Source organism: Rhinolophus sinicus, linkage group LG04 (assembly GCF_036562045.2).
Source record: "Rhinolophus sinicus isolate RSC01 linkage group LG04, ASM3656204v1, whole genome shotgun sequence".
NCBI classification, from domain to species: Eukaryota; Metazoa; Chordata; class Mammalia; order Chiroptera; family Rhinolophidae; genus Rhinolophus; species Rhinolophus sinicus.
This window is the reverse complement of record NC_133754.1, coordinates 184,476,728-184,488,185: the sequence shown is the minus strand read 5'-3', so window position 1 is coordinate 184,488,185 and position 11,458 is coordinate 184,476,728. Positions and strand designations below refer to the sequence as shown.

General features: G+C 56.9%; 2 protein-coding genes across 5 annotated transcripts in view; one reads left to right on the top strand and one right to left on the bottom strand.

The window, feature by feature from the left end:
* Positions 1 to 594: 594 nt before the first annotated feature.
* QRFP (pyroglutamylated RFamide peptide) lies at positions 595 to 2,387 on the top strand. The gene is made up of 2 exons (XM_074331548.1): positions 595 to 729; positions 1,983 to 2,387. The coding sequence occupies exons 1-2, from the start codon at positions 595 to 597 to the stop codon at positions 2,385 to 2,387; spliced, it is 540 nt and encodes a 179-aa protein (XP_074187649.1).
* A 5,323-nt stretch (positions 2,388 to 7,710) lies between these two features.
* The window catches only part of ABL1 (ABL proto-oncogene 1, non-receptor tyrosine kinase), a 116,232-nt gene continuing 112,484 nt past the window's right edge, over positions 7,711 to 11,458 (bottom strand). For all 4 annotated transcript variants that reach the window (XM_019728860.2, XM_019728861.2, XM_074331187.1 and 1 more), the window contains exon 11: positions 7,711 to 11,345. In XM_019728860.2, the coding sequence (XP_019584419.2) occupies positions 9,631 to 11,345 (1,715 nt within the window). In that variant the 3' untranslated portion in view covers positions 7,711 to 9,630. The remainder of the gene's footprint in view (positions 11,346 to 11,458) is intronic.

Below are 11,458 nucleotides of genomic sequence, written 5' to 3'. Positions count from 1 at the left end.
CATCAGACCACATCCTGTTTGTGTTGGGCCTTTTGTCAATGCAGTCAGCACTGCCCTCTCCTTCACCACCGGAGCCCCCAATGGAATCCCAGGGTCAGGAATGTGCAGCCGTCAGAGCGCACGAGCGCAGGGAGGCGGGTGGCAAGGCCCAGGGCACCTGTATAAAGCGGGGAGAGCCCGGGAGCCACACCTCCTGGATCAGAGCTCAGAGGAGCCTGCCCGCCCTCCTGGGGAGCAGGCCCACAGCACGGTGAGTAGACGCCCCTACCCCTCAGCAAACCCGCTCAGGGCCTCACCCAGGTCAGGAGCTGGGCAGGCCAGCCACAGGGCTGGGAAGGCCCAGAGAGGTGAGGCCAGTGCCCCATCCTGTAGCCCAGAGCAGCACAGATGGGCCACAGCTGCCCTCCAGGGCCCGGCCCCTGGTCTCCATCCCGTGCCCTGCCTGCCTTGTCCCGGATGTTGGGGCCTGACAGACACCCTGACTTGTGCTGGGGCCCAATTTTCAGTGCAAGTGTCCCAAGCTTCTACCAGGTTCTTGAAGGGGTTCATGACCCCCCAAAAGGGTAGAAGGGCCACTTCCTTCTGTGCATCAAGATGTCCCTCCCGGAGGCCGTCATCCCCAGGTGGGAACCTCCCTGGTCCAAAGAGCTGTCCGCGGTACTTTCTGGAGAGGAGACTCCTGTGGGAAGCCCCACCCCACCCAGGCCCGATGCAGGGGCTTCTCAGGAGGTGAGAGGTGGCTCCAGCCCCGGGATGAGAAGCGTAGGATGGCTGCTTTTGTGATTTCTGTAAAGCTTTCTGGCGGAGTTCAGTTTGGAATGTCTTCAAGGGAGCCATTTCTAAGGAAAGCCCTGGGAGCCTGTGTCATCTTCTCTTTATTCCAGTCTCCGTTCTCCTCTTCAGAGGACCAGCCAGCCCTGACTCGCCATGGTTGTTACCAAAAAGGCTTCCTTTGCAAAAGAACAAGCAGTCATTGCAGAGGCAGGGGCATGCCGGGAGGCTCTAGTCTGGTTCCAACCCCCACAAAGACCACTACACATAGCAAATCCTGAGTCAAGCCCAGTTAGACATAGGCTGGCATCCCACTTGTCACTTACAAAGCTGTGACATCTCCGGCAAGCCACCTGTTTGAGCCTACTCCCTCCACTGTGACAGGGAACAAACACCTCCTGGAGGGCTGCAAGGAAGTGCAGACACGGATGGAAAGCAGTGCCCAGGGGCCTGAAGTGCCATTAGAATCACGAATCCCAGAGCCTCCACGTTCTCGCTGTGTGGCCTAGGCACAATCTCTTAGTCTTTCTGACAGTTTTCTTGCCGAGAAACATGGGAATGACTGCCTCCAAGTTAGATTTATTGTGCAGATGAAGTGCCGCCGTGTACACACGTGGTGCTCAATAGGGACCATCGACATCCAGCCGTGTTTACACGCTCCTCCCCAGGGGGGGTGCGTTAGCCCAGGTACGTCAGATCGGTTTCCTGCTTTCTGGAGCAACTTATTTCCATGTTAAAGAGACATTAGCTAAACAGTTTATCTAGACCCATTTATTATCAAGTTGAAGACTAAGAGATTGGTCCTATTAACTTTCTACCCCATGGCTCTGAGATTGATATTGCCAAGAGTCAATAATTATAATAAAAGAATGAACCCAAGTTCGCCCAGCTCTCCCTGGCTGCCTGTGTGCTGCTGAAAGCCATCCCAGCAGTGGTGGGATTACAGCTAAACTGCCACGGCCATCAAATCCAGGGGTTTCAGGAGAGGGAGCACCAGCCTAATTGGTGCAATCAGCTCCTGCGCCTGCTAAGAAAATAAAGGCTTGGTCCCCACAACGCAGTGACGCTTCCTCATGCTGTTCGCAAGTTGGGCTCAGGTGGGCCACCGGCTTCCGCTCTGACGGCTGCCCAGGCCCTGGGAGGTACTGCTGACAAGTGTGTACGGCCCACACAGCAGCCTGTAACTTCTTCCTCTCTTTCCGCTGGAGCAGATGATAAGCCTTTCCTTCCTGTCCTGCCTGTTCCTCCTGCTGCCGCTGGGCACCTGCTTTCCTCTGCTGGACAGAGAAGAGCCCATGGACGCCATCGGAGGCACAATGAACTGGGCCGACCTGTCCCGGAGACACCGAGGCCACTTCCCATGGGGCTCCTCCGAGTGGCTGCCAGTCCCCCACCCACATGCCCTGCTCGTCACAGCCAAGGAGCTGCAGATGTCAGGCAGAGAGCGTGCTGGCTTCAGGTTCCGGTTTGGGAGGCAGGATGATGGCAGTGAGGCCACCGGCTTCTTCCCGGCTGACGGGGAGAAGGCTAGTGGCCCATTAGGGACCCTGGCCGAGGAGCTCAACGGCTACAGCAGGAAGAAAGGCGGCTTCAGCTTCCGCTTCGGCCGCCGGTGAAGGGGCCGGGGCACCCGGGACAGGGCTTCTCCTCGGACCCTGCTCCCCACCGCACCGGTTCCACCCCTCAGACCTCACAGACCGAGGTGTGGGTGTTATTATAAGGAGTTATTAGCGGTAGGATTCGTTAGGTGGGTGCTTACTTTAGATTTCCAACTTTGCTGAAGCAAAAGGCTGGTAGTGTCAACAAGGAGATGACCAAAAGCAACCATCTCGGGTAAAAAGACGACGCCCCCCCATGGCAGCGGCCCCCCAGCACTGTCACTGGTGCCTGTGTTGGCCCGTCCCCACGGTCTGTCTCCAGCCATGGAACTGAGGGTACTGTTGGCCATAAATATAAACAGGCAGAGCTGGCTGTGCAGGCTCCAGGTGGAAGGTGGGCGGCCTGAGGGATTACAGTGGGGCCATCAAAGTTTTGACAGGGACGTCTCCACCGTCTCCACAGGGACGTCTGCAGCCGACATCCAAAGTGCAACTGTGAATGAGTCCATTCCACTGGGTACAGTATATGGTTCTGAAAGTTAAAAATGAAAAAAATAAAATCCTGTTCTCCACCCCATTAATACAAGATCCCTCTGGCAAGAAAACCCTGCTGTGGTGTCGAGACGCTGCTCAGATCCAGCGACCGGTCCCTCTGGTAACTGTCCTCGGCAGCACAGCGCTCGCCAAGCCGCCACTCCCGTGGGAGACAAACAAGGCCTTCACTTTTGCTGTAGCAAGGCTGCATTTCAAATGTGCGGAATCTGAATGTGTTGTACGGATCTTTTGAAATAAAAGTTGTAAACTGCAAAACTGAAACGGGAAGCTCGCCTGATTCTTGCCTGCAGGTCCTCTGTGCCCCATGAATGCCACTTTCCTGAGCTGCCAGTGGCTTGACTTTGGGGAAATGGAAATCATGTTGCACGCGCCCACTCACCTCTCCCAGTGTCCCCTTAATTGGCAGTTGGTAAAATGCCCACGGTCAAAGGTACAGGGGAACACACACAGGGCGTTTGCCTCCTACACTTGACTGCTCCCTCCCTGGCTTTCTCCCATCCTGAAGACACCGTCTCTGCCCAGGGGACGCCAGCGCTCGGCCTGCAGTGGCTGTGGGCCTGGAGGGCAGAGCATCTCTTCCAAACGCTGCCCTGGTGTGTCCTGCGTCCCATCCCCTGTCAGATACAGCAGTCTGATACTGCTCACTCCCAGGCTGGCTTCAACTGCTGACATGAGAACCTGTATCGATGTTACTATGGCAACATCTCCCCTCCTTTCGAGCTGCTGCCTGTCTCTGTTCACAATTGAATAATTTTCCCTTGAGCTGTCACAATTAATTGGTGGATTTTTATTGCCTTTTAGAACCACACTGGGCTGGGCCCAGCTTGACACTTGAGAGTATTTCACAGCGTTCTCCATTCTATTAGTGACTTCCGCTCCCCAGCAGCAGCTCTCAGTCCTGGGCAGCGAGAAAGCCACTTCATTAAGGGGTACACAGATCTGAGCCACAAGAGACACAAGCTAACTGGGAAGCAGAGCTGGGGTGGGGAGATGTGACAGGACACGGGAGTCAGAACACGACCCTCTGCTGCTCCTGTGTGCCTGGTACATGAGCCGGGGGCTCATGGCTGCTGTGACAGGGCCCAGCCAGGGGACAGCACATCATACTCTGGCTTCCACCACTGTCCCAGAAAGAGGTACCCGGGATGCCTCCTGCGAACGTGAGTCTTGTGGGGATGGAACACATCCCCGGGTCTCTGTCTGTTGGTCACAGGCAAACACTCAGCCCTCCAGCCACAGAAGGCAAACCTCAAGCAAACGAGCCCCAATGTGACTGTCGTCAAGAACACCTCTGGTGTTGACATGTACGTCACAGGGAGTCTGGACGAGGCAAGTACGATTCCAGCCCAGGCTGTCTTACCCCACTGCTCATTTCCACCGTAAGGGGGGGCAGCACCTGGGTCACTGCTCCCTCAGTGCTTCACCCCTTCAAGGAGCCAGAGAACTTGCACAGGAAAGACCAGGTGAAACAGACCCAGGGCAGAGGGACGCCTTGCAGCCAGGTCCCCTAGCTGACCCTCACTTGCCAGTTTCTACTCTTAGAATATGAGGATACAGACCTTAAAAAAGAGAGCAGCTCCCATGGTCACTAATTATGAGACTTGGAGGCCACCAAGGCTGAGACACTCCTGTGTGGGTTTACACACCTTCAGGTATGCCTGGCTGGTTTTCAGTTTTGGATTAACCTCTATGGAGAAATCCGCGCTAGAGGGGCGAGTGGGAAGGCCTTCGAGGCATGGATATCCTGTCCTAAAGCTTTCATCATTAAACACAAATTAACAGCAAAGCTATTGTTTCCAGTTGTCAGTACATCCGCACTCAATAACCCTGAAAAATCAGTGATCGAACTGCTAGGGGCATTAAATCCTCTCCCACCACTTTGGCTAAATCACCTCTTTAAACCCCACCCCACTCCGGACCCGCCAACTCAGTCAAGCCCTGCGGCCCTGCTCTCTCCTTACCCTTCAGATGTGAAGGGCAGGCTCACTGGGAAGCGTGCATTCTGGAAGCAGACAGTAAGCTCCCAGGCAGTCTGGGTCCACTCCACCTGGCGTGGCAGCCACTCTCCTCCAGGGCAGGCACCCGACAGCTGCTGCCTCCGTTCATCACATTTATTCTAAACACAGAGCCTTCACCTTGGGTGCAGATGTAAAGGTATTTAGCTATTAAACTGCATGGGGAGCATTTCTGTCTATCTTTTCCTATGTGTTTGAAATATTAATAGACGTTTAAGAAAAAAGGAGACTCGTGGGGGCAGCAAGCCATCAGGCTGTGGTGCTGTCGGCAAGGAGCCACCTCGTCCTAACTTGGCCCCGGTGCCAAAGATGCTGCACGACACTGAAGAGCCAGCCCACACGAGGTGCCCCCAACCTGAGCGGCCAGCGGGGACCCTGCCTGAGACATTGGGTGACCACCAGGGATGAGGGCAGGCGCGGGCAGTGTCACCGTGGCTGGTCCGTCTTGTCCCACCTTGTCTGCTGTGCCAAGACAACATTTAGAAACTGATTTCCCCAGAGCGCTCAATTTGGGAATGCCTCCTATAAAACATCTTGACACCTGAGAAGCTGGGTGAGCTATAATTGACGTCTTCTCTCCCACGATGGAGGGAGGAGCCTGGCCCGGAGCACAGATCTCTGCTAGTCGTGCTGTGGCCATCTGCACTGTCAACACATTAGCCTTGGCACAGGAGCTATAAGCTGGCACACGCTGTGTGACCTTGGGCAAGCTGCTTTACATCTCTGGGCCCGTTTCCTCACCCATCAAATGAGGACTGTGATAGAACCTCCATAAAAAAAGGTGTGAGGGTTTCATGTAGTAACACTGAGCACAGCGGCAGAGTAGCCAACAGCGCTCACACGTGAGCTGGGATTTTAGGAATGCTTTCAGTGAGACATAACACACATCGGGAATGTGCTCCTGGGTTCAGTTTGATGGATTTTCACCACGACACACCCATCAACCAGCACCACCCAGATTAAGGAACAGTACTGCCTGCCCCCCCACCTCTCCTGTGCCCCAACCCGGCATGACTCCCCTTCCCCCTAAATGACCCTCCCTCCTGACTTCCAACACTGTACCACGAACTACCTGTATTACAATCACCAGCCTGTCTGGCTGCTGCTGCTCAACATTACGTCTGAGTCACTCGTTATGTCGGTGTAGCAACAGCTGGTGCGTTCTCACTGCTCTGGAATATTCCACCACTTGAACATGCCACATGTACTTATCCTCTCTTCTGTCGATGACATCTGGGTTGTTTTCCATTTGGAGATCTTTAACTGCTTGCTTTTAAAAATTTCTGACATTTTAGGCTTCTATTTCGTGGTAATACCAACCCCTGTAGGAGGGCTTGGCCCTTGGGAATTCCTAGGTTCTGGACCTTGAGGGCAGGAGTCAAAATTATTTGAAAACTATTGTGTGTGCACGTACAGGCATTTTTCAGAGGCTAGATCCAGTCTGCATTCGAGTTCTCAAAGGGTTCTGTGACCTGGTCAGGCCTTTAAGCTCAGGTGACACGTGGAAGATTCTTATTGAGGAAACTGTCTTTTAGGACCCTTATTTCACACTGGTGCAGCTGCCAAGGTGACGGCTGTGTGACACCTCCATGAGCTGACTGGACAAGCCACCTCACTGGAGCACCGGGCAACTGGGGGGAACACCTTGCCCAAGAGTCTGCCGCAAAGCCTCCGTGACATCCACATCTGACACGGAGGAAGCAGCCATCACTTGTGGCTGCCACTGTCATTCTACGTCTTCATTCCCACTTGAGAGCTGTCACTCAAGGGAGGACCCTGTTACCTGTGGGAAAGCCCAGACTCAGGACATCCGGTGGCAGTTAGGGCTCAGCCAGAACAGGCTCTGTAAACCCGGCCTCGGCTCGTGCCTGTGGAACCGGCCTCTGGCGCTGCTCGTGGCCACCATCGGAGCAGCCGCGTCCCAGGCAGCGTCCTCACTGCCGTCACCTGGCGGGCCGCACGTCTCGCTCCCGAGGTCTCCGGTAAAGAGGTTTCGCTGAACCGTGCTGCTTACTCTGCTTTGGTGAGCAGGATCTGTACGCGCTGACAAGTCTGCTGGCTTAATAAGTATCATTACCCGAAGGCGCTCCTTCCTTCCCTGACTTCCACGTCTCAAGCTGTCAGCTGCTGTCAAACGCAAACCAAGATGAGAAAACAGCAGCACCGCCCCCAACCACGGTCCCTTGCTGGGGGGCTGGGGGGAGGCCAAGGCAGGGCCCCAACATTTCCATCCCCTTGCAGGCCAGTACACCCTGCTCCTCGTCCACAAAGGAATGAGGGACCCAGTGTGTCAAACACAAGTGAGGGGCACTTCGGGGGCTGAGGGCAAGGGCAGGAAGTGATCAAAGGCAGAGAGCGAAAAAGAGAACTAGTGAAGGGATTAACTCTCCCAGGCCAGTGAGGAATCAGGCCATGACGCCCCCCGCCCCCATTTCAATGACCTGACAGTTGGCACAGCCCTTGGGCTGGTCTTCCTTTCCCATGCCAGTCAGACAGGCATGGCCCGGATGGATGGTGGAACAGTCCACCCAGTGCCGCTGACAAGAGCCAGGCTGCTGGCAAGTAAGCATCAAAGGCACAGGGAGGGCTTGGGACGAGGGCCGCAAATGCCCACGAAGGGCTGACGACGACACAGGACGCTGCCGCACTCCTGCCATCGTTGTTCTGTCAAACCCAACTCGGAACCTCCAGCCCCTTCAGGAAAACAAGGACTCTCTCCCTTCCTACACACGCCATGACTCTAACAGGGTTAAAGCAACCCGCCCAAGTCCTAATGTTGTAAACATTTATTTAAAAAATACTACAGAGGAGAGATGTAGATTCAAAAAACAGAGTCATATACAGAAACAAAATGTATTGGACCAGAAAAAAAAAAAAGACACCATAGGCATTCGAGAAGGGAAGGTAGTGGAAGACTATTTACATGTCATTTATAAAAGAGCAAGTCTACGAGAGTGTAATACCAAGGTATAAATGCAAAATATAGTGGCAATCATGTGAAAAACAAAAGAGACCAGTACCTCACAGAATCAGGAGGCGGGGAACCTGGGGGGCAGGGGGGTTTGTCTGCTTGGTCTGCAAGGCCACTGGCGGTGTTCTAGCACCTCCCTCAGTCTGTGTAACACAGCAGTCTGGGGTAGGGCAAAGAGGTGACACGCTATGAGAACAGCGTAAAACGGTCCAGAGGAAACCATCTCTACCCGAGAAATAAAATACAAGTTTAGGTGATGAGCGTGAAAGTGGGGCCTGGGTGAGGTCACAGCCATGAGAAGGCGTGGGGAGCAGAAGGCGGTTCTGTCCTGGTTTCTCCAAGGTTCTTTGCGGGCCTGGAGGTAGGCAGAGGCAGGTGCCTGCCCACTCTTCAGTAGCTGCTCTAGGTCAAGGTCAAGGAGACTTGGGTGCCCGCCCAATGAGCCTGGTCCTGGGCAGCCCAGGGGAGACGGCTCTTGTCTAGGGTTTCACTTTGTTTGTGGTTTTCTTCATCCCTGGTGAGTCCAACACAGACATTAGGCTAAGGGTTGGGGGTGGCGATTCGGGAAGACGTCTGCCCACTGGGGTGCAGCCAATACTGCATGGGGCTTTGGTGCCAGTCCTTTCCTCCTGTTTGCGTGCTGGGGCCCAATGTCTGTATCGCAGGCAGCTGTGCTGAGGGCAGAGCTTTGAAATGCTTCAGGAACTCCAGAAAACTGAAGACTGGCTGTCACACAAGAAAGAGCCCTGCAAAAATCTCCTTTGTCTTAGAGGAGTAAAGGGAGGGGGAGATCAGTCAGAAATCAGACAGCGTCTTTTCAGGGCACCTGGAAACTCAAAAGTAAGGGAACCCTGGGCCCAGGGCAGACCTGCCTGGGCCCAGCACCGTCTGGGCCCAGCGACTCACCCAACAAGCACCCCCTCCCGCCTCCCCTGCCCCCATGTGCTGGACAGCGACCCTGCTACCTTTAAGACTCAAGCTTTCTATCCAGGATGAGCAGCACATGTCACGAGAGCAAGCGACTGGGCTCTGAGGACATGCAGAGAATGGGTGACAGAATATTCTCCCATGTCACGGGCCTCTTCAGCTTCCCCACCTGACCTGGGACCCAGAGGCTGGTTGGTGATAGCACCCCGTTTTACCCCCCAGCTCAAGAGCTGTCCTTCACGTGGGGAAATGGTGAGGGCACCAGCCCCCGGCAGCAGTGGAGCGCAGAGTGACCCGCTGGCAGAGCTTCCCAGGATAGTTCTGGAAACGTGGCTTAAGGACAGGAGGCAGGAGGAGGATGAGGGCACAGGCTCCACTGGGTGAGTGAGGGTGACAGTTCCCAGGCCTTGGTGACACAGCTCCCATTCAGGGCACTCGTTCTTAGGGAAAATAGAGAAGGAGGCATAGCCAGAGGAAATCCTCCAGAAAGACAAACGCAAAGGAAATTCTCACCGCCTTCCCGGCTGGCCGGAAGAGCTCAGTCTTGAAGCACTCTGTGGGGAGGAGGCTGGCGCCGACTGCAGTCCCGAGTGGGGACACCAGACAGAGCTCGGCAGCTCCGGGAGCCCCTGAGGAGAGCAAAGTGCAGGACGGCTGGTGCACAACACAGGTAGCAGGGCTGTACTCCTGGCGGCCCTGAGCTCTGGGGCCTAGGTCCCAGCTCACTGGGCCCGTGTCAGCCACCGTCTGGGGCACGGCAAGTGGCTGCGGCTGGCCTGACGCCCGGCTTCTGCTACCTCTGTACGATGTCACTGATCTCTTTCACGGAGCTGAGGAGTTTGCTGAAGTCCTGAGTGGCCGCTGGGCCACTTCCCGCTGTTGCCGGGCAGATCTGAAGCTCCCGGAGATTATTCTCCAGTTTGTTGATGGCCTCACGGAAGGCGAATTTGTTCCTCATTTGCTGGATGGAGTCCACGTAGCTCACGCAGAACGTGTAGAGATTCTTGCCGGCTTCCAGCACGGCGCTGTGGCTGGCCATCTGCTCGGAGTTCTTGGAGATGGCCAGGCACAGGGCCTCGGTGCCGTCCAGGACCACGCCCTTGGTGACTGTGCCACTGGCGATGCGCTCCGGGGGCTGGCGGGTTTTCCGAAGAGACACGCGGGTCGATATGAGAGGGATGAAGGCGGTGGAGGACGGCGGGTCCCCTGCCAGGGTGGAGGAAGCCGCCGGCGTGCAGGGCGTGGGCGCTGGGCTGGTGGGGGTCCCCGCCGGCTTGGCGGATGGCTGCGGCTTTGGCACGGACGGGAGCACGGGCTTTCTGACGCCCTCTCCCAGCTGGCTGGGCTTGGCAGCCTCGCTGCTGGCAGGATCCACAGCCACGGGCAGGGCTTTGGCCTTCCCAGGGGTGCCTGCCTCCCCGGCTGCTTCCTGGCTTGGGCTCTGACAGGGCTTCCCAGCCTTCCCAATGGGGGTTGGTGGGGGGGGCGGTGGGGCAGGTTTGAGCCTGGACAACTTCCCCTTGTCTCTCCCTGGGGACTCGGAGGGGGCCTTGTGCCGCCTCAGCCTGCACTCCTCGGCAGGACCTTTGCTGGGCCCTCCAGTGGCGCCTGGCCCCGCCCTGCTACTGGGCGGCGCTGACTCAGCCGCCGCAGCGGTCCCCGCCGCACTGCACTTCCCGGCCTCCTCCTTGTGGGGAAGAGCAGAGCAAGCAGCCACCACAACCTGCCTACGGGGGAGCTTGGGAGTCAGACTGGGAGGGCTGGAGCCTGGGCTGGACTCCGCTGCGTCCTTGAACACGTCATCAGCCGCTTCCTCCGTCTTCTTCACCAGCCTGGGCGGGGGCGTCACCGTGCCCCTGCTCACCTGATCGGACCTGTTCTCACTCGCCCGCTTCCGCGGCAGAGCTGGTTTCTCGGTCCGGTGCCCTCCGAAGGTGGAGGAGTCAAACTGCCTCCCCGTGGACTGCAGGTCCCGCGGCAGCGTGACTGACTTCCACTCCGTGTCCTTGGCCCCGTGGGGCACGCAGGATGCGGAGCAGGACCTCAGGAAGCGCTTGCTGGAGCTGCCGCCACTCTCCTCTTCGCCGGCTGCTAATCGGCTGCTGGTCAGCGTGCTGGACTTTTTCCACAGGTGGGGAGACCGGAAGCCTGCAGCCCCTGGCTCCCGGAAGGCTCCGTTGGGGACGCCAGCCCCGCTGCTGGGCTTTGGGGACTTGGCTGGCTCGGCTGTGTCCGAGGGTGCGAGGGCTAGCGCCCCATTGCTGATTTCGCGGCCCTCTTCCTCTCCCGCCGCCTTGCGCTCTGGCTGGCCGTCCATCTCCCGGAAGGAGCTGCTGCGCTTGGGAGGCGTTGGAGCAGTTTTCTTCTTCTTCTTGATCAAGGCGCTAAACAGGTTGGTCTTTTTGTCTTTGGGGAGAAGGCGTTCATCTTCATTAAGGCCACCATCCTGGGGACCTCGCTCTTTCCGAGGGAGCAAAGGAGACACAGCAGGCTCGTGGTCCAGAGGATCTGAAACACAGTGGGAAGGGTTTAACCAGTGCAGACCAAGGGCTCCCGAGCAGGCGGGAACCTGGGCTGGCCGTCCGCTCTGCGGAGCGGCCCCAGGGGTGGGCTCTGCCAGC